The 23,578-nt window shown below is 38.8% G+C and overlaps 1 protein-coding gene across 1 annotated transcript in view; it reads left to right on the plus strand.

The window, feature by feature from the left end:
- The first annotated feature begins 441 nt into the window (after positions 1 to 441).
- LOC104911373 (partitioning defective 3 homolog) overlaps positions 442 to 23,578 on the plus strand; it is a 33,915-nt gene continuing 10,778 nt past the window's right edge. The window contains exon 1 of the mRNA XM_010712484.3: positions 442 to 528. Coding sequence (XP_010710786.2) covers positions 442 to 528 — 87 coding nt within the window. The remainder of the gene's footprint in view (positions 529 to 23,578) is intronic.

A 23,578-nucleotide genomic window follows, 5' to 3' on the forward strand; every position in this document is an offset into this window, starting at 1 on the left:
AAGAGTGAGAGCCTCATCAGTGGCAGAGGGAAGAAAGAGTAGATTATTCACACAAAGCAGGGCAAGGAGCTCAGGGGAAGCAGACGACTTATAGGCGTGTTTGCAGAGTGCTCTTCCGAAGAGCCTGGCAGTGCCTCTACGCTGCCAGGCTCATGAGGACAAACACAGTGTTTCAGTTCTTTGCAGAAATACGTGCTGAATACATGGAGAGAAAGCAAATGACTGTAGTACTCACTGCTGTCATTTCAGGGATTTAGTTTCTTGGACAACTTGCACAACCTTTTAGTTCAGAAATTCTTGCAGATTCTGTCTGGGCCTCAGTGTGAGAGGTATAGCCCCCAGCACGTAACATTGGGAAATACAGCTCAAAAGGCAGAGTGAAAACTGAGTTAGAAGGACGTTAAGAAGGGGTTGCAGTATACAAAGCTGACAGTACGTGAGATGGCAGAGGAGAAGCTTCAGGATGCTGCAGAAGAGCCATTCCAGCCAAGGCATCTGCAGGTTTATGCTGTGCTAATTCTCATTAGAGTTAGAACTTCTCTCTGTGCTGAGACGTTCTGATTTTTTTCGGAGACAAAGAGCCAACCTGAAAGTGTAAAGATGGCAAGGCTAACTTTCCAATGCTGAAGGCATCAGCATTGATGGCCTGGAAGCTGGGCTACTGTGCAGCACTGTCCTGTTGCTGGCAACCTGGCAGAGCCAGATGAACACACTATGCAAATCCTCTTAATCGGCCTCAGTACCAGACGGGGTAGATTATACAGCAGGCAAAGGCATGTTTTTGGTGTTTACTGCCTTGTAGAATACTCAGCACTCTCATTTGCTCCTGGAACTGGTCTGGTTCTGCAGCAGTTGTGGAGCCTAACAGAGGCTGCAATCATTGCTATCTAAACACATTATTAAGAATGGGCATGCCAAATCTTAGAGGGATCTGGCCTTCCTGCACTTGTTTAACTGAACACTGGGCAAGTTGGAGCTTGCTTCCACGCCATGAAGTACATCTGCACTGATGTGGGAACTTCAGCTGCTCAAGACTGAAAACTTGACAGGAAAGATAATATATTGCGTGATACTAATTTTTCTTCTGTTTTTGGAAAGCTGGCTGACTTAGCTAAATGGTGAGGACCCTCTTCAGGCCCTCAGAATAGTTATTTTAAATTAATGATCTGTAACCACTAGGAAAAACACAATGACCTTTCTGACCACAGTCTCAGATCGACTAGTCACAGTACTAGTAGTTTATATTTATTTTATGGTTTAATAAGGGTGCTCTTTTTTTTTCCTGTTTTTCATACTGGAAAACCTTGTAACCCAGCTATTGAGCAGCTTCAATAATTTCTTTTCTCAACTACTATTGCACACAAACCAGCAACTCTACACACTGTCAGCTGCAGGATTAGATTGATTTTCATGAAGGCCACATTACTACCCCTGTGTTCACAACTCCTTCCCTTGGGGAATGTCTATCTGTACTTTGAACCATTAACTCCACCCAGGATTTTAGCTTAAATATAAACAGATGATATGGGAGGGAAGACGTTTCTGAATCATCATTCACAACCTTTATGCAACAATATTTGTCCAGGAGAAGATCTTTATCTTTTACCTGTAAGTTCAGAATGCTGACTCAGTTTTAGTGGAAGACAAAGGTAAGTAACCTATACACTGACTACTGGAAAACAAGAAATCCCTGTAGACTGTTTCCCATTTCTCATCTTACATACACTGTGATATACTCAGAGTTTATTCCCAAAGCTGTATCTTTTTCTTGTAACTAGAAAAACAACCTAGTGCCTCTAAGTAAGAAAATAATCTGTTCCCCAAGTTTTTTCTCAAAGTAAATCTCAATTTTTCTGCTGCTCTTCTGATCGCAGGTTTATTTTTCAGTTAATCTTCTCTTCATTGTATTACTGTTTCTAGTTTGCCAAAAGTGATTCATGATAGATGCCCACACAACATTGTTTTTGCATTATAGAACATAGGGGTTGGGATGTGGTTATGTTATTAAATGTTATATATGAGAGAAGTATCAGTGTTTGAGGGATGAATTTGGAGAAGAGGAGAAGGCAGCCTTTGTGTCCTATGTTGAAAGACTAATCCTTAAGGTTTGATTTTGTGTGCAACCTTGTTTTTTTGCATCTGTTTGAAACTAAAGGCATTTACATGTCTAGCTATTATACCTGATTGCTAGCTAATTATGCCTATGGGAAGGGAGATGGGGGAGGGGGAGAAAATAGGTCTGAAAATATACATTTTCCTTAGTGTTTTAGATAAATGGAGACATTTCTTACACAAAAAACATACAATAAGAGACTTTTGGCAGGGAACTGAGAGGTATGTCATATGAATACCATTTACAAATACAATTTTCTAGCCATGGCATCTGAACATAAGTGAAAACATGTTAAATATTCCCCAGCCAAATTTCAAAGCCAATTTGTCTTGTACTTTCCCCCCCCCCCCCCAAACATTCATTGAAAGTGGGAAAAGAAAAAGCATCATTTCAATATGAAACATACAGCAGGTTATTTTGCTCATGGTTTTGTTGAGCAGACCTTTCTGCTTCGAGACTGCTATTCTAAAGCTCCTTGTCCTCCCTCAAACCAACAGTGTTTGGAGTACAGATGATTTGCTGTCCTCTGTTCTGTAAATCGTATCTGCATCTAAGGCACATACTAGAAGAAGAGGAGAGATAGAGGAAAAGAAATTGCTTTTAGTACTTCTGTAGTTTCTTACTTTAAAGAGGAAGGAAAAAAAAAAAGAAGTGAGAAATAAATTTTGTCTTTGTTCAATAATCAAGCATTTAGCATCCACAAGAGCTCCCAGATATGCTCATTTTGACGGCTGTTCTGTTACACAGAAGATGTTTTTGGGGTACCAGGTTACTAACTCCTCAAACCCATTTACTGTGGCTTGGAACAGTTGTTGATTTCCATTTCAATAGTTATTAGGATTTTGTCTTTAGTCATCAACAAAGCTTGAAATAACTACATTTTATTAGAGTTGGCGAGTTTGAGAACAGATGTGAGATATTCTGTAATCTGAAGGCAGGGAACCCATGGGACAGCAGTATTCAGGATGAAGGCTGTTTTCTTCCAGAAAGCATTGGCTGAGGAAATTCTCAAAGTGTGTGAGGTCTGCACATATTTCAGTAATGTAAAAGGAGAACTAAAAGGTATAATATACCTTTATACTCAGTTTGGGTACTTGCAGTTTTATTCTGTTAATACAGAACGAGCACATCCAGTCCTGCTATATTTATTTACATTTGTTTGTGATGCCTAGCCCAGGTTGCACAGACATTTTACAGTATTAGACCCCAAAAACCCAGACCCATAAATCACAGAGAACATCTGTTTATCTCGTGGAGAAAGGGTCTTAAATGAGTGTCTTCTCAGAGTTTCTGTTGTGTATCATTTATTACAAATGGGCCCTCATCTTGGAACAAAAGAGACCTCCTACATCCTCTTCCCCAGGCAGCAATTAACTGACCTCATCTTCCCGCCCTCTTCATCAGCCCCCATAATCAATTATCCCAATCAGTCTTTCTGAAGAGGAAAACTGAACAAACAGGTGGACTGTTTTCTAAGCAGTTTGGGGCACTTAGAGAAAAGTTGAATACCACAGGATACTTACACAATAGTGGTTACAATTGTGGAGAAACTGATTTGCATAATGGTATATGATTACAAGATCATTGCGACATTTTCTTTTTTTTTTTTTCCTGAATGCATATATATGTGTTAGAGTGTGTATGTGTATAAACTAAAATTTCATAGGTATTTTGAAGTCTTTTCTATTTACTGGATAGAGCTTATCCAAATAGTAGTAATTTTATATATCGGTTGTTGGCCTCTCAAAAAAATCCAATCTCTTAGAAGGATCGTATGATTCCCATTTAGTATCAGAATAAGAACATGTGCATAGGGACTGACATCAGCCCATGGGGTTAAACTGCAGTATGGTAGAGGGCAGCAGAATATGGCTCATTGCAGCAGAAATGCTTTTGATCTCCGTGCAGTCATGGGCCACAGTGATGCGGACAGAAGCTCTTTGTCATTCATTCAGGTGGGAGAAGCAATTAATCTCCACCCTGAAAGAAGACAGCTGAGACGATAGATGCTTCTGTCCAAATCACTGTCCAAATCACTGTCCTCGGGGAACGCCTTGGCTAGAAGAGAAGAAAGGGAGATTTCCTCCATGGGAAATGAAGTTGCTTTGATTATGTCAGTGGGACATGGAGGAAGAAGATGAACACATAGCAGCCTAGAGAGAATAGAAAGGCCACTGAGCTGGGTGATCCTCTTGCTGTATCAGTGGAGTTGCATATTGGTATAAGTTTGTGCATATGCATTAAAAGGAGAATTGGTACAACACTGAGTGTAGTGTATACAAACAGACCTTTGACTGATAGCACAGATTGTGCTTTGGATCCCTTAGAACTAATAGAGAAATTAACAATAAGTGTCTAGCTATATAACATTTTCCAAGCAGTCAATTTTTAAATAACAAGTTTACATACGGTAGTACATGTACAGTGTACAAGTACAGTGTACATGTACAGTCTTGGTATTTTGACTTTATTCACCAAAGCTTGCTTAAATATTTTCTGCATTTGTTACACTGCTTTATTATTACTCATGCTGTTAGTAATATGAAGTGATCTTCCCTCTACAAAAAACACCCGGCTCTTATTTCCAAAGCATTCAACTACACAGCAGATAAGTATTATTGCCCCATTTTATAGATTAGGAAACAAAGAGGGCAAAGCATCTTTCTTCAACGACAAAGGCCGATGTGTTCTGTGTCTTAGTTTGGTCTGTGATGCAGTAGGCCATACAGCTTCCAGCTGGGGGCTAGTGATTAGGTGTTTTTATAGCAAGCTCTTTGTAATTTGTCCTTTTTCCTAAGGTAAAGGATTGGTGCATGGCTGTAATGTCTATAAAATACTAAAGCTGTTAAAACAGTTTTTGTTGTATGTCATCCAATTTGCAGTTGGGAAATGGTAAAATTTGCTTAAATTGAAAACATATGTTCTACTGGAAAGTAGGTAATGGAATTGCCACCTTTGGATGTTGGAGCCTCCACGCCTTTTCTGCTATTTACAAAATAACAAACCTAACTAATGAAGATATTTAGCCATTATAGATCATTTTATTTGGTGATATAGGCATCTTCATATAAGAAAAGGATAGGAAGCATTTTCGATGTCTTGTGAAAACTTTTGTGATTTCTAAACCATTCCCAGTCAATCAAGATGAACCTAGAGGCTGAAAATGCAATGTAAAAGAAGTTCCTAACCCATCCCTGCATGGGCACCTAGAAATCAGATACTCCTTCAGGATGTAGGTTGCTCTGTGTAGAGCAGGTGACATTTTCTGACTTTCACCAGAAATTTCATACCTTATAACTGGCATAAATATTTCCAGGATGGGGGGAGGAAAAAAAGAAAAAAAAAAGCTTTCAATGAATTGGTTTTCCTTGATTAAAAAAATGTGTTTGAAAATTTCTGTCAAATACTCCTTATGTTTTCAACAAACATACCATGGCTGAGATATGTCTCCTAAGAGACTCTGGGCTCAGGCATTTTCTTGTTCTCTCTGCTCAGAAATAGGCATGTTTTTTGATATTTATTTCATGAGTAGCAAGCAGCCACCTTTAAAGTATGTGCTGTGAGAGAAGACTGTGACAATGTAACAGTGTTTCACCATTGCTGTCCTTCTCCTTTCTTCTTTATCTGTCTTTGTCTTACAGTATTTGTTCAATGTCTTTAATGTGAAGGTTTTGCATTTATCTTCAAATCAATGTCTTAAGTGTTTTATTGTGCCTTACTGTATTTTATTATTTCCTTTTAAACCTTCACTCCTACCATCCAGAATTTCTTTCTTTTTCACAAGCCTGTTTTCTTCCTGTCATCTTTTTCTTACTATCTCTGGTTGTCATTCCCTTTAGGACAGGAAATGGCTGCATGCCAAAAGTCAGAAAGTAAACATAAAGAGCTATCAAAGGATGAGCAAAGGATGAGAGTAAATATGGTAGTGTTGTTTTCTGAAAGTATAATGACAGCACCTACTCGGCTTACCCGGCTGTAGACAAGGATATATTTGGGAGGGTTAGGAGGACTAATTATATACTAATCCAGTCAAACACATGAATAATTCTGACTGATCGTTAATTACGTCTTAGAAATACAAAAATATTCCTTGAAAGTTTAGAAAGAAAAGAGCATTATTATCACCACGGAGGCATTTCAGATCTGTCAAGCTTTGATGGAGAATTTACTTTGAATATGAAATTATGGGAGGAAAAAGCAATGCACTGATGATATTCCTCCCCACAAACTGGTTAACACCACCAAAGGTGATACCATACCCTCTGATGATGTGATGAGCTCGCAAAAACAGTGCAGCATCTTTCCCCTGGAATTCCCTCACTCCTTCATTCTGTAGTTGCAACTTTGTACTTTCTTAGATGTCTACAAGAAAGCATAACTTGACCACAAATTAAAAAATTATATTATCATAATCCATCAGTGATGTCCACATTTTTAATTCCTCAATCTTGATGCTTGATTTCTGTTCAATTTCTGTTAGCCAGGACAATCTGGCAGTTTCTATGTCAAAGAATATAACATTAATTAAAACATTAAAAGTGAATCGTTGTCCTTTTTCTTTATTTGATATCTTCCCAAAGCCACTGTTTAGCAGTAAGAACAATCCATACACAATGCACATGAAGGAAAGTACTCTGAACTCTGATGCATACCTGTAATTCTTTGCTCTCTGACTGAGGGAGGACAAAAAAACTCAAGCAGACCTGACAAGTTTACTGACTTGGACAAGCTTGTAGAAATTAATGTATAGGAAACAAATTATGAAATTTAATTTAATTTGAGAGTAAATCTCCAGCTATCACCCTAGGAAATGTACCTTGTTGAATGAATATTCTGACAGGAAACACTGAAGTTTAATAGTAATCACCTTCTCTCATTGCCTAAGAGTTTAAACAATGCTCCAAAAAAGTGTACCCATTTGCTGAACAAGAATTGTTCCTTTCTCTTTTCCTGCACTGCTCTCATTTTATTATTATCATGGTTATTGCCATTACAATTAATTCCATTGCTTCTGCTGTTGTGCCACAATCGTGATAAAAATCAGATGCTCTTTAAGAATTCCTTGTGTAAAAAAAGGTTCTTGCAATTCAACCTCAGAAGGATCCCCTTTCTCCTCCTGCTGAACTTCTACTCATATATATGAGTCAGATCCATACCTCAAGGATACCCTTGACCTTCTACAAACAAATGTCACAGCCTTGGCAACTGATGTTAAAAATGATAGATCAAAAATGGTGAAGAATATTGGTGTATCAATAATTTCTGTCATTTATCTTCAACCTGAATACTATTGATATGATATTCATATATCACTTGAAAAAAATCTCACTGTAGATCTGCTACTTCCAGACATAACTGATTAGAAATTGATATTCCATTTAAGATCTGGCTGAAGCAGAAACAAACCCACGTCTGAACACTGCCTTGAGAGGCCAGTATAGGGATCCAGTTATATTATGAGCTTAATAGTCTTTTCATAAAGGTACATCAGAACTTCATTCACTATGTTGGGAAACATTGTGGCATGACCTAATGTTAGAGGCAGCTGCTTGATTAGAGTGATTTCTTTAAGAAGTTGATCTGTATTCTGTTCAATACATTCCCTTTTTTTTTTTTCATCATTATGAAGAGGTGCTTCAGCTGCAAAATAAAGAAGTAAATAAAAATTTGTGTTCAGACTTCTTCAAAGTTGAGGAGCAATTCAACTAAGGGCAAATGAAGGTTCTACACTACATAAAGTTGCACACCAAGGCACACAGCACTATGAGATGCAGGATGAGAGTTCCTTGGAAAATATTCAGGCTCTTGTTCTTTACTTTGTTTATGGCTCTAGGGATAAGTTTCAAGAGGCAAGAGAGTGGAAATAGGGCAGGAAAAGTCTCTGTTGGGCAGGCTGATGTCCCAGGTGTTCTTCCAGATTTCTTTGTTTATACATGCCCATGTCTTATTTTCTTCTACAGTAAAAAAATAGAATAAAATTCCCAGAGAAAGCAAATATCCTCATGGAGGCAAAATCAATGCAGTGCATCAGACTGTGGCTTTGAAGTCCCAGCACAGGCTAGAGAGTGGGCTTGAAGCAGAATTGAAACACAGACTGGAAAGAAAGGGCAAACATGCACGAATCCAGTCTGCTGCTGATGCTGAGGTAGGTTCATGGCAGATGTGTGATACTGGCTGGACTCTTAATAGCCAATGGCTGACAGCATTGCTGGGAGAAAGCAACGATTCCCAGAAAGATCACCCTGATGCTTCTGGAAATCATGCTCTGTCCTGCAATTCTGCCAGGCGCAAACACTGCTTTGCCAGGATCAGAACTGAGGGCAAAACCAGTGCTTCCTGGTGGGAGATCTGGGACCTCTTGTGTGGTGCAGGCAGCCCTCAGGCACAGCAGAGCAGAACAGTTTCCATTGCCCATGGCGAAGCTTTGTGAAGATCATCATTTTCTGCAGAAACTGGCTCACAGGTTTTGTGTATGATTTTTACATTAGTCACAGTCTTTCAGTGTTGGTATCTGAGAATGGGATTAGCTGCAGTTCCTCATCAAAAGCACTGAGCTCTAAAATAGTTCCATATTGCACAACATAGCCCCAAGTGACAACGTATGCATTATTTTCCTCTCCCAGAGTGTCTGGAACAAGCCACGCTGAATGATGTGTCACACAGTAAGAACAACTTTATTTTTATTCTGATGGAATTCCAGGAAGCCAACTTCTGTGCCCTCACACTGACTGAAAGTGCTGTGATGTGTCCTAATAGCTACAGGCAGGACACGGCAAGTACATATAAAAGGGACGTCTAATTAGTTGTTCCAGGAGGAGACAGAGTGTTGTTACACAAATTGTGTGTTTCTAACAGGCTTGAAGGTATCTAATGATTTATAACACTAGAGAAATTTTTGACATATCCAGCCTATAAAGTCTGTGAAGATAATGAGACAGATCATTTTAAGTTTCTTTATTGAGGGATATTGGAACTTAAACTAAACTCAAGAAAAGATCTTGTTACAAGTCATCTTAGCCATTAAACAAACTCCCATTGCTGGGGTAGGGCAATATCTGCAGATTCAAAGTGTTTTGCTTTCATCATCCAGTTCTACAGAAAGAGGAAATCAACTCCTTAAATACGATGGCACAATTGCTGCGATTCATCTTCTAGAAAAACTGCTATTTATTATCAATGTGCAATGCAACACCTCCATAGCTTGCTCTGTGATCTGGGCCCCATTATTCTCAACATGCTATAGTTAGATCTGATTCTGTCTTCATGGATCTGACTAAATGTGTTTGCATTTGAGCAATTTGCACAGTGTATTGAGGTGAATGTTAAGGTATACATTTTTCTGACCAACAGCATTTGGAATTCTTCTGTTGTGCCTCCTAGATGACCAGATACTTATGCTTGCTACGTGCCTCTCTTGAAATAGGGGATTTCTAACTTTGCCTAGCAGCCCCACCTGAGTGCCAATCAGATCCTCAAAACACGGGACTCAGAAGTATCAGATATTCCTGGGGTGGCGAGCAGAACTGAGAAGGAACCAGGAGAAGCACCATTTGGAACTGAAAATCAGCCCAGTGGCCAAAGGTGTTTTCTGAACTTCTTAAATCATGTATCTGGAAAGCTGCTTTTGCAGGATTAAAAAGATCTTGTAACACAAGATCTTTTTAAAACCAGCTAATGGAAACATTGTTATTAAAACAAAGTTTAGGCGTGCAAATTTTCATGCAGATGAAGGTACCTCAGGTGATACAAAATTGCATTGCATTGAAACATTTCAGACACTTAAATGTCAAGACAAAAAGGTGCTAAATGCCGTTAATAATGCAATGCTGTTTTCTGAAACAAAACAAACCAAAAAGATGCAAGGGTAAAATACAAAAATAAGTAGTTAACATAATAATAAGTCTTAGCTTTTAGCAGCTGCTTTACATCTTCAAACCATTGCTAAATTATTAACTAATTGATACCAGACCCTGCACATGCTAGCTCCGTGCAGAGCTACAGAGAGGATGCCAGCAGAATGCTGTTATTGGCTCAGTAGGTAGACAAATGTTGCAATACATGTGGCAAGAAGTAGTGTTATTGCCATATACAGCGTGGTACCAGCCCCTCAGAGTACTGATTCTAGCAGTAGTAACCTTGCCTTCGAAACGATGTAATTGCTCTTATGGGGTTGCCTTACATGGAAACCAAAATGATATCAAGCTTTAATAATTAAATTATGAAGTAAGTCAGAGGAGGACAGACTTGCTCTCAGTAGAACGTAAGAGACTACTCGCTTTGGTGACCTAATTGCTGCAGTAAAAAAAAAATGATTATGATAGCTGATTAAAAGGAGCCAGGGAGCTTATTCGCATTCGCCAAGAGCACACAGCAAATCAAGCTTTATGACTTGAAATCAACTTGGTGCTTTGTCCAGATTAAATTAAGAAAGGAGGTCACCAAAGTAAGGAGTGCAGAAGAGCACTTGAGACTGGAAGTATGAGAAATGAACATCAGAACCTAAATGAGAAAGGTATAAGGGAGAGAAAAGCCATTTTCTGCTCCTACTATTCATTTTCATGAGAGGTTATTGAGCAAAGAGAGAGAGAGGAAACACAAGAGCAAGAAACAAAAATCCTTCCTGTAGAGCTGCAACAAAAAATATTCATAAGAAAGAATGGCCAGTGATGGGAAACCTTTGGCACACATCTGCCAGCACTGTCTGGGACTGCTGCTAAGTCTAAGCACCACTGGGAAGGTCATTTTTCTGCACAAAGAAAAAATGCCACAAAAATTACAACAAAATCAGATGACTGATACTACAGGCAAACAACAGTTACTCCATAATTTACAAAGGCATCCAGACCCTCACTCTATATTCTGTGTTTTCAAAGAAAAAAAAACAATATTGCTAAAGTCCACACAGGCAAGTCCGGCTCACCGTTGCAGCCTGTTGTGTTCTTCTAGCTGTCCCCAAACAGTTTACAGACTCTTGGCACACTGAACTGCTGTATGTCAGGTTACCTTTTCAGGGCCGAGGAGAATAGAAGATTTAGTTCAGAGCCTGCCCTGCTTCAGTCAACCCACACAAGGGATGCTAAAAATCTCTTCCACACTTACATACAGCACTGGCAGAATATTCACACCATGCCATTAAATAACTTCACTGTGATTCCTGCCACGTGTAAGATGTTTCAGAGGGAGACTTAAAGGCAGATGAATGCCTACTGGACAGGTTCACAGTCCCCAGTGCAAAAGTACATTTGGAAATGTATCATCTCTTGGTACATTGAGAGTGCAGCAGAACACTCATCGGCATTTTCACACATAATAATCCACAAACGCTGCTGTGGTGCTATGCACTGAAGGGCTGTTCTGAAATACAGTGCTATTAGACATTTTTTCATGGACCTTTCATAAATCTAAACTGAATTTTTCAAAGATGTCCGTGGGAATTAGCTGTTTCCTAACAATATGTAATGGAAGATGTTTTTTGTATTTTTGAATATCCCTATATGAGCAATTTATGGCAGCTGCTTAAAAATGTTATTGAAACTTAATCAAATAAGTGACTTTCTATGTTAAAAATACATAAAGGAGGCACAACATTTTTAATGATTTTTTTTTCCATTGGTTTATGTGACCTCTGCTGTTTTGTGAAATATGTCCCAACCATTACAAATTCTTTTTATTGGGAGATGGAATCTTGGCCAGGGCCCTGAGATTATTACTCACTCTATTGAAAGGGTACTTGGGGGATCTTTAATTTCCAACTGGAGAGCTGGCAGAAGGACAGTAGATTTAACATTTCCTCTGAAGGATGACACCTCTGAAAGTGCCACACGCTGCTTATTTCTGCAATACTCTGGATGGGAGCCAAAGTCCCAGTATGAGACTTGAACCCACAAGTAGTTGGCTGTAAGGCAGACATGCTACCCACAGAGTCACAATGACACCTAGTAGCATCTTAATTTAATAGACCACTTTTTTCAATGGCAGTTTCTTGTCTTGTATTTTTATGGTCTGGATCACTGAAAGTTTGTTTTTCAATTCATCATTCAGTTACGGAGTATGACACTTTGCTTTCCTTGCCCGTATTGCTATTGGCAACTGTGAACAATATACCATTGAATAGTTGTGCTCATTTAAGAGGAAACTACAACTAAACATTTCAGAACTGGTTTCTCTAAGCTCTGTAAAGAAGCTTTTAAAAGTTAGGACCAGGAAAATTCCAGCATGTTTTAAAAATAAGCTGTGGAAACATCTGAGCCCACAGAAGGCCTCTGGATCCATGGACAGTCATACTGTTTTCAGATGTTTCAATAGATCTAAGAACTGAAAACATCCATCTTCAAGGACTAAAGACAAGCTTTTCCAAACCCAAAGACTGTATTTGCTCTGATGTTTGAATGTTCTGTTTGAAATGCTCTATAGGTGTGCTACTAGCACTTTCTGAAAATTAGATCGCTTTAATGTACCTGAATCTGAGCCCCAGATAACAGAAACCAAGACCACTAGTAACTTTTTGACATTTTAATTTGGGAATATGAGTCCTTCCATAAAGTGCCTCAGTGTTCTGACTTGTAGCAACTAGATGACAGATCTGCAGGAATATGGGCAATAAATTCAGGAGCTGATGAACTGGACACACCATGGGCAACTCCAACCCTTGTATGAACACTGAATTGACATTCCTCCACACAGTTAGCTACTGGTTAATTAAGCCTCCTACTGAAGAATAGCAGGTTTTTAAGTGCTAGTATTACAATTAATTTCTGGAAGTGAGGTGATCCCCAGGCATACTCTGTGGGTACTTGGTAAGAACACAGTAAAAAAACTGCCATTCTGCTTGGAAAAACAACAACAAAAACTAACAAAAAGGACCAGCAAATAACAAAAATCCAAATGGAACACGGAGGGACAGAAGCAGATTCTGAGTTGGGCTGATGTGAGACTAAGATATTAATGGTGGTTGGAGTCCGTATAGGGCAGAACAAGAGGGGCAGAAGCTAGGGCTGGGAGAAACTGGTGATGTGACAGGGATAGGGGATAACCAGTGTTAGGTTGCCCATGTTTGGATACAAACTGTTGAGAGCCATACGGGTAAGTGAGGCCGTAGATTTGCTGCATAAGCTGGGATGGTGGGGCAGCACTGGAAACACCTTGAGCAGAGCTCCCTGGTCCACATGCATCATCTGCCTCAAAGTCCCAGCTCTGCTACCAGCAATGATAACAGTGCTGTTGTCGGGGGCTTACATATGTACATTTGCTTTTCTTGGCTCTTGGTCTGCAGACTGTTGGGCAGCCCTCACCTAAGCACAGATCCAGATTTGCAGATGTCTGAGAATGGAGCTGAGGGAGCACTGCCCCAAGCCCTCCCAGGCCCATGCCTCCTCTCACTTAAATGAGCTTCCTCGTATTTGAGTGTTTGCATAATCCAGGATTAAACTGTGAGAGCTTTACAATGTGTTTGCTCTCCAGATCTAAAAGTTTATTTTTGACCACAGCTAATAAATAGTTAATACTTACATTTGATTAAAATAAACCTTTGCTAAGAAAAAAACAAACCCAAAGCAAAACTTATAAATCCCTTAAATATCAGAGAGGTTTTAAAAAAATAAATATATATAAATAAAACATCAGTGCACTCAAGGGAAAATAATATCATTTTGATCTCAGTTCGAAAATATATTTGTCAGCACTTAAAGAAAAATATAAGCAGTTCTGTCAGGTAACTAACAGGATTTTTGTGACAGGTGAAGATGATATCACTTCAAAAGCACTACCACTAATTTATCTTTTTCATTTGAAGGCATCAGTTCAAACATGAAGTGTTCCTAACTGCCAGAAGTTGGTGAGATTTTTAGCTAGGCCCACAGGGACACGTTCTCCAAACAGCTGATGCACAAAATAACCTTCCAGTGGTGTTACAGACTCCTTAGCTTTAGGGTAAACCCTTTGGCCTCCACAGCTCTAGGCTGCTGTGGAAATTCTCTCTGTAGCTCCAAGCTGGGCTACTGGGGTCATCTGCCCTAAGGCAAGCATCAAAAATTAGCACGAGGTAGTTACTGTGGTTGCTTTTCACAGGGAAACGGGGAGAAGATGCACCTCAAGAGAGAAGCTCATCTCATTGTCAGATCCCCAAGCTCTGAGCCATCCTAGACACCAAAGCCAACTCTGATGAACTGAGGTCTGATGGTGCCTGTTTTTCTCCACCAGCCATACAGAAGTCACAAGATCACCAACACTGACCTGGATAGATAAGTTTTAGTTATTTGACAATAGATAAACCACCCAGTATAATCTGCTTGAAACATGTATGCCTCCTCAGCAAACTACATTTCTAAGAAGAGAAACCTTATCTTTTAAAACTTTTCCTTACTTATTCCTGGCATTAAAAACTGTCATAATAACAACATAATCAGGGGTGATCTACAAAGAAAAAATCAGAAGAGGTGACAGAGATGAAAAATGGTCTGTGGTGCTTTCTGCCTTATGGTCTTTTGGTTGACTTGTGATTGAAATCTGGTTTGCACCAGATATTGATAAGGCCAAATAATTAATGTATGATTTTAGAAGTCTTATTCTCTCATTTTTTCCGTAACAGTTTTATGCACCCATCAAAACTCTTCATATGCTCAGGCACATAGTGGGATCCCTATCTGCTATGTGATCAGTACGTCTACTTCTGACATCTAATTAAGAAGTACATTTGCCAGTAAAATTCATTACTGAGAAGTCACTCAGAGATTCATATAACTGTTACAAGCAAAGTAAGAAAAAGTAATCAAGGAATTAACTGTTTGGACAAACATTTACCTTTGAGTCCATTAATTAGCTAACCAGGCAGTTCAAAAGTAATTCTCAGAACTTTAATATGGAAGCTGTTGAATGGCAACGTGACTATTTTAATTCCATTTTGAAGTGGTTATGATGTTAACAGTTCCCAGAAACTCTGTTCATTTGATATTTCTCTGAAAATCTCAGTTTGGGATTAGATGAGAATTCCAGCTCTACTTTGCAAAACAACAGGAAGAGCAAAAGAAGAAATGTCAAAATCGGGACTAAAATCCCAACAATTTTAAATTATGCTTTTAATTTAGTTTCTATATGTTATTTTTAGTCTAATAGTTTACAAGCAGTCTTTGCTACACGAGAGATGAACAGACAACCTGAATATTTTTGAATATATAGGATCATCAGTTCTTCAAAGAATAATAAATGAGAAGAATGCATTGAAAAGGGACAAGCTGCTCTATAGAAATATGCAAGTAAGGTGTATATAGTAAATGTGCCTCAATGCCACTGACGTTTACTGTAACAGCATCAAACAGCTTTGAAAGTCTGCTCCTCAGTTCCAAGCCATGCACTGCAAGCCATAGGAAAAGGAAATGCTTCATATAAATCACAATACCACAATAAAGTGCAAAAATGACTACATTTTAGTCTAGAGTGAAAAATTATGGTTAATGCATTAAGTATGAAATCTCCTAAAATCAGAATTTCACTTCAACAGCTCTTAGGACATATGAAGTTTTTTGTTTGTTTTTAGAGAGGAAAAAAAAAAAAAAAAAAAAAGGCCATGGTCCACAATTCTTACTCTGTAATTTTCACTACCATTCCTTTAACTTGGAGCTCAGGTTTGTGGATTATATAATTACTTTCATTGGAAAGCACATGTTACCATCTGGGAATCATTCGAAAGACTATAATCAACTCTGCCCTTTCTTCAGAGAGTGTCTTCTGCTAATATTTAACCCATAACTGATTGCATAATTTACCAATTCAACCCTGACCAACTTGTAAAATTTATCATCTTTGGCTGTTACTACACAAATGTGTCATGGTAACAGAACTTTTTTCCAATTATTTTTGTATGCAATGTCATTCCTGTCTATGGCTGACTGCTCCATTCATACCTCTCTGCAAGTCAGCAGGGCTAACACTGAGAATGGGAATTCCCTAAGTGTGGTAGAACCTCTGTAGAGGGAAGGTTATTTTTCATTATTAAAAAAAAAAGAACATCTTTTTGAAAACTGGGCCAAATCCTGACATCCATACATTTACACAATTCAATCTTTGCTTGGTCTGATATATGTTATATATAATATAACTCACTTAAAAAATGATCAGATGACTTTACAAGAACACAAAGGTGATTATAAATATGCACACTACAGTTCTTCTGGGTTCTGATCCCAGGATTCTGTGGCTCCTCATTCTCTCCCAACTACTTCCCATTTATTTTTCAAGAATGTAGTGGGCCAAAATTGAGATTCATGGAAGTCAGTGTCAGTTTTGTCCTGCCCTTACTTCCTCTGCCCCTCTTCTTTCAGTGAACCACAAGGTTGGAGAGGAACCAGGGAACAAGGTCAGAAAGAGCAATATAACAATAGAAAGGGCAATATATGTCTTTTAAATAAGGTCTAGGAAAGGTCAAATAGTAAAGAGGTGAAAAAAAATATATAAAAAGGGCAGGTGCAAATGAGAGAGCTATTAAATCAGAGTTGAAATCAAATTGGGGAATAAAATAAATGATAGAGTGTAGACAGAAGAAAAGATTGTGGACCCAAAAAGTGCTGGGAAAGAGAATTTGTCTGTGAAGACAAGACAAATCAGGATTTGCACACATATGACCAACGAGCACATCTTATAGAATAGGAAGACGGAGAGGGGAAATTTATCTTCAGTGTGTATAAGTGAATGTGCAGAAGCAAGATAAAAATCCATTTGTTGCTTGATGCAGAAAGACCAGCTCTGATGGCTTAAATATTGAGTTTCATGATAGAGGAGAACAGCATCCTCCACCAGACAGAGATCTCGTGCTGACAATAATACCAAATGTTCATGCCCAAACACTAAAGGGGAGAGCTGAGGGAGTTCCCCAGACATAAATCATGATATAGTTAAGTAGAAATGGATTCTCCCTTCCTGCCATGCTAATACCACAGGCACAATGGGGTATGATTTAATCTGGTTTGACCCCAAACTTTTGTAAAGATAAATTTCTGTGCATTTTTGGAGAGACATCATTCACTTGAAGGTAAGAGCTGCAACAGTTGAACACATGGAAGATGGATGGATTTCCTGTTGTCTAATCCGCAGAGCAGTTACGCTGTAACCATGTGTATTATTGCCCTGTAACTGCATCCACCCTGTAAAAGCAAACAAACAGACTCCCAAACTCACTTAAAACTGGATTAACAATTTCTCTCTGGCAACGTGGCAGATACTTATTGCCTACAAGTAGACCATAACTGATAGGAAGAACAAGGATTAGGGAGGATTTGTAAACCGTAAATTGCAGAAATCTACTCAAGAGTCTTCAAGCCAGACTCCTTCCTTAACTTTACTTGAATTATGCCAGGAATAAATCTGTCCTGTAGAAAATCAGTGAAAGTTTGTGCAATCTCCTTTTACTATGTCAATCATCTATGTGTTACAAAAGCTAGAGCTTCGGCAAATCTAAGTAGGTAATTTTTTTCCTCCAAATTTGTAGAAGGATAAAATGTTGCATTTTTGTAGCTGGCCCTGCTTTGCTGTATAAAAAGGACCAGATAAAATTCATTAGAAATAAGTCAAAATGCTGCAGAAATGTGATTTTATCCCTGCTGGTTTTGAAAGAGCTGGAAACCAATTTACTTGTTCTAATATATAAAAGAAGTCATAGCTAAAAAGAATTCAAACTTACACTTGCTTTGGTTTTGCCCACAATAATTGGAAGTACAAAGCAATTAATTAAATTAACTAAAAGCAAGTAAAATAAAGAGGAAAAAAAAGAAAAGAAAAGAAAAGAATGAAGAAAAAGAAAAGGAAGGAAAAAAATAAGTAGAGGATTCTGAATGCAGTGCCTGGTGACTAGGGGCAAGCCTGCAGTTTGAGCAGTGCCTTTCTCTGAGGCCATCCCACCCGCGCATGTTCTGTTAGCGCCAGCTGGAATAGATATGATGCTTGCTGCAGCATACCCAGAAGCTAGCAAGCTATAACTGGGCTACCTTAGCATGTCACTGGTGCCCAGACAATGCTCTGATCTTCCAGACTTTATTTCTAAATGAGAAGAACCACACAGGAGCTAAAAGCAATTTAGGTCACAGACAAATGTTTATTGCAAGCAATTCTGACAGCTGAGGATGATGGCTCTCTCAGCTCTTTGCTGCTCCTCCTCTTCCAGATGAAAGGTTTGAGTGCACTTCTAAATTCAGTCCAAAGCAGGGGTAAAGGCATCCCAGTCTCAGCAGAGCTTTGCCTGCTGCTAAACTTCTATCTTCTCCTTAGAGCAAGCAGCCCAAAAGACTAAAACCACTTTCTTAAACTGAAAACCAGTTTTTATTTGAACATAAGCTGAAGGAATGAGCTTCTTACTGTGGAAGAAGCCTAGAATGAAATGTAGTAAAAGTGAGAGTTTGCCAGCAAAGTTCCTCCTGCACCGTGTCCTAGCAAGATGGGCTTTTTGACAGGGCTGCTCTAAACTTCTGGGCACTTCCCAAAACCTTTCTTTCATTAAGTTCTTCTGAACTTCTGTTCCCTGCACTTCTTGTTGTCGTCTCAGCATCTCAGGCTCTGTCCTCCCTTTCTGTAACCCTCATGTTCATCCTGTGCTCCATAAACCTCCTCTGACCCACCGAGCACTGTTGTTTTTTCAGAACCTTTCTTCTTCAGGGCTCTTTTTGACCCAGAGCAAAAGAAGTAAAAAGGTTTCTGCTGCTGTACTGCCCTCTTAGAGAAACCTGGCATGCATTAGCATTTGGTTCCCATTAAGAACTACATAAGAACTCACCTCAACAGAAGAAGAGGCAGTAAAATCACTTCACCAATTATGATCCAGTGGTCACTTGATTTAGCTGTGAATTTCAATTGCAATCTATTTTTATTACCTGTCACCTAACAGAAGTACAGAATCACAGAATGATCTTGCGACTCTTAAGGAAAACCTAGTCCAACCCCCTGCCATGGATGGGGACAATACTCTTGGCTCCTGACCAGTATGGGATGAACAGGACTCATTTAGACTTAATGCATCTTGCATGTAGTTCCCTGTTGGCTCTCAGGGCCACTCAGGTTCACACAGGTAGAGCCAGAGCAATTGTCTGTGCCACAGATCCTGCCATTACATTTGTATATCAATGCTTCATGTGCAAAGCAAAATCTAGCCTTACTAACTTATTCACTTCCTTTCAAAAACTCAGCTGCTATCAGCACACCTAGTTCTTCGCATGGTGACTGCTGCTGCTTTCCTTACTTTCTCCCTCCAATTTGAGGCCAACTCTGGACACGCTTGGTTTTGTGCTTCCTGAATAAGAAAGCTACTCTGATCTATGCTCACATAGGTTAGATGATTTTCACATCCCTGGGCAGGAAGGTTATTTCTGACCACCAGACAGGAGCCTTTGGGTGCTACAGCATTTGTAGGCCGCATTGCTACCTCCAGAAGTGAATCTCCTTGACTTTGGTGAATCTGCATCTAATTTTCCCACATGTATCCTCATAAACAAGCATTGCTTTTGTTTATCTATAACTAATTTTCCTGTATGTCTCCCTTTAAACAAGCATTGTGTTTTAGTTTAAAAACGTCCACAGTGATGAGCATTAAATTTGTCAATAGAGAGAAAGACGCAACAGCATGGTGATGGTCTGTGCAACTCACAGTTACAGTTGAACTGTCTAATTTCTATCTGTATACTGGAGTAAAGATGAAATAAGCATAAGTGTACAGCAACAGACGTATTTTGTCTTTTGGCTCCTCATCATTTGGTGTGAAAATATTTTCTACTGTAGGTAATTGCATTTTATGCCTTTTGAGGAATCTGCCCATAGCACATCAAAATGTGTCATGCTGCACAATTTTAACTATGAATAAACTAATGGACATTTTCTGTATTGCATTGTGATTTCCAAATCTTTGCTTAAAAGTAGGGCATAGAATCTTCATTTCATTGAAGCAGTAGATTATAGGATGTAATAAGAATTGCAGAAACAATGCTTATCAAAAAATCCCTCTCCTGTTCTTAAACATGCACAACATTCTTCTGTCCTTTTCACAGCTCTGTGAATTCTATGACTTACTACAGTGGGCTCCACCAGAAAAAGGAAATAAGGCAAAGCTAATTTCTCATCTGATACAAAACGAATAGTTAACTTTCTAACATGAATATGTATTAAATGTTCTGCCATTTTAACTATGTGGAAGTTTTTTTTCTATTTACGCTGATATAGCAGATGCTGTTTTGATCCTTTTTTGTATAACTTTTTTCTTTTTTTACTTTAAAAATTCAAAAACTTAAGATTTTAAGATACAGAAGTAAACAATTAAAAAGTTTAAACACAACTGTAGATTTCAGAACTACATACACAAGTTTTAAAGTGTGATTATGTGTTCTTTTTACATTACTGATGATTTTAGCATTGGGGTAATCTAAACATCGCTTAGTGTTACCACTATGGCCTCTGTTATTGTTTCAGATTATACCAGGAGCGCAAGTATCAATACTTACTTTACAAGCTGTACTTGCCATGGGCCTCTATGCAAGTATATACTCAGTTCTGTGTTTTTATATGAACATGTACTGTTCATTCTATTTCTGAAAATTGTTGCACTTTTCCTGCTTTATTCAATGCCATGAATCTTTATAATTCTTACTCATTAAGCACTAGTTGACTGAAAAAATCAAAACTTTCTTACTTAGGAGTGAATGGCAAAAGAAGGCAATGACAGTGCCTTCCAATGGAATATAAACACTATGGGGCATCAAAAGATAACAAAGAGCATTGTTTAAGAACAAGAGAGCATTGTTTCTGCAGTTCTTATTACATCCTATAATCTACTGCTTCAATGAAATGAAGATTCTATGATTCTATGCCCTACTTTTAACTGGTTCAGCTCTTCCAACAATCACTGATAACTCAATAGAAGTGCAATCTCTACCTGAAAAGATGCTACTCCCTCAGCTGCTAACTCTTCAGTGAAAGTGAGGAGGGTCCACCCCTTCCAGTCCATCAGGTGCACTGCTTGCACCTGAGCTCCCTGGGTTTGCCACTCCTCCTTACCTGGTGCTATACCATTGGTAGAGGCCATAATCTGGCAATTTCAGTGCAATGAGTTTATGTTATTCTATTAAGCAGAAAAGTTCTGCAAGTAAAATAAACCAATTACAGTTTACGACAGAACTTCAGAATATAGAAATTGAGAAATATGATGAAAATCTTTTGCTTATGCTAAATGGCACAAGTTCCAGGACCTCTTTTGACTTTCAGAGAATGCTCATACAGGATTAGCACAAAAACAGAAGTCTTTTATTTACTGGGACAGATCTTATGTGTTGGCTGCAGAAAATATAGATCCACTTGATTGCAGGAATGATTAATGCTATGTGTTACATTGCACGAAGTTTTTAGAGATGCAGTAAATTAACACTGAACTTCTGTTTTTACTTCATGAGAAATAATGTAAAAACAACTGGAATCCACCACAGTCGATGCACCTGCGTGTGAGAAGTCATCTACCTATGTGAAATGATCCATGAGAAGAATCATAGTGCAACGTTTAAGTAGTGAAAAAGAGAAGAAAAGAGGGAAAATAAAGAAAAACATATTTAAAGAGCTATGCACTAAAAGAGTTAACTTATCTATAACAAGAATAGTTAACATTTAAAGGAATAGGCTTGAAAATGTAATTGAGGAGCAAATAAAGGTAGAATCCTCTTAATAAAACATAAGAATTAAGGATAATTCTTAACAAATAAAAACAATCTTAAGAAAAGCAAGCTGTAGGATACAATCCTACTTAGTACAGCCTTCAGAAATCTTACTCATATGAATGTGGAACAGGACAAGAATGCACTTTTGCTGTACTTTTGGAGCAACAAACTGAGGAAACATATTAGCCTTTTGTCATGGCTTTATGATCTTTGTTAATGGTATTCCACATCATAACATCACATAAAGCACTGGGAGTTAAAGAGTTAACGCTCCACTTCCATAGACTGCTGATTTTCCAAATGCCTGGCTCTCGGAACAGAAGAACTACACAGCCTGGAGGATTTCATGTTCAGAGTGTTTCTCTCTCTCGCTGCATAGCAGTGCGTGCGTGTGCTCCCTAGCTGCTTCACCTTCAATGCAGAGTAAGGCCCTTGGTCTCAGACACACACACACACTCTTTCTCTCATTTTATTTAGTAGCCTCAATTGCAATTATTGAAAATACTGCATTATACTGTGTTTTCTTGCATTCCTGGCTTGTATCAGGAATGGTGCGGTGAGCAGGAAGAGGGAAGTAATCCTGCCCCTGTACTCAGCACTGGTGAGGCCTCACCTCGAGTACTGTGTTCAGTTTTGGGTGCAGAAAGGATATTGAAGTGCTGGAGCAGGTCCAAAAAAGGGCAACAAGGCTTATGAAGGACTTGTAGAATATGCCCTACGAGGGGCGACTGAAGGAATGGGGCTGCTTAGTCTGGGGAAAAGGAGACTGAGGGGAGACCTTGCTACTCTCTTCCAGTATCTGAAAGGTGCTTACAGCGAGAGCAGGATTGGTGTCTTCTCACTGGTGACAGAACGAGGGGAAATGGCCTCAAGTTGTGCCAGGGGAGGTTTAGGTTGGATGTCAGGAAACACTTCTTTACAGAAAGGGTTGATAAGCACTGGAATAGGCTCCCCAGGGAGGTGATTGAGTCACCATCCCTGAATGTGTTTAAAGATCATTTGCACGTGGTGCTCAGGGATGTGATTTAGCAGAAGATTGTTAGAGTTAGGGTAATATGGTTAGGATGTGGTTGGACTCAATGATCTTTAAGGTCTTTTCCAACCTAAACAATTCTATGATTCCGATATATTTAGTAAATTAACTTTCCTCCTCAGATTGTTGCCACTGTTCTGTTTATAAGCCCATCTCCCTACCCTTTCACCAGGTCTAATAGGTCCCCTGCCCCATTAGTCACAGTACCAGGCCGAACCAGCCCATAAACCATCAACACCCCAATTTCTGTCCGCTCCCCTTTTTGGGCCAGTGGCCCTGCTGTCCTCCCTGTCACAGGCACAGACAGATAGAGATAACTCCATGACACCTTTACTGCGTTTAGGAAATAGGTGATGAAACAGATCATGGTTTACATTAATAAGATGATAAAACCATTATTTTTATCTCTTTTCAACAGAAAAACAGAAGCATTCATTGATGTTTACTGAAGCAGCAAAGGTTGTTACTCAAGTTCAGAACAACAACAAAAAAACATTTAAAAAACTCCAGTACTCACCTATAAAACTGAAAACAAGGATAACATTGATAAAGAGCAGTTTGAATTACATGTCCTATAAAAATAGAACAGTTGAAGAAGATAATAAATACAATCACAAAACCACACCTTAAGTGAGTGCATATATCTTTCAATTCTTAAAGACTTCAATTTTTTAAGGGTAGCCACAAAGAGAAGTAAGAATAACAGCAAAACAACCTCAGAATAAAAAAAAAGATGACCACAACAGAAACTGCACATAA

The sequence above is a fragment of the Meleagris gallopavo genome, chromosome 6, assembly GCF_000146605.3.
Source record: "Meleagris gallopavo isolate NT-WF06-2002-E0010 breed Aviagen turkey brand Nicholas breeding stock chromosome 6, Turkey_5.1, whole genome shotgun sequence".
Taxonomy (NCBI): Eukaryota; Metazoa; Chordata; class Aves; order Galliformes; family Phasianidae; genus Meleagris; species Meleagris gallopavo.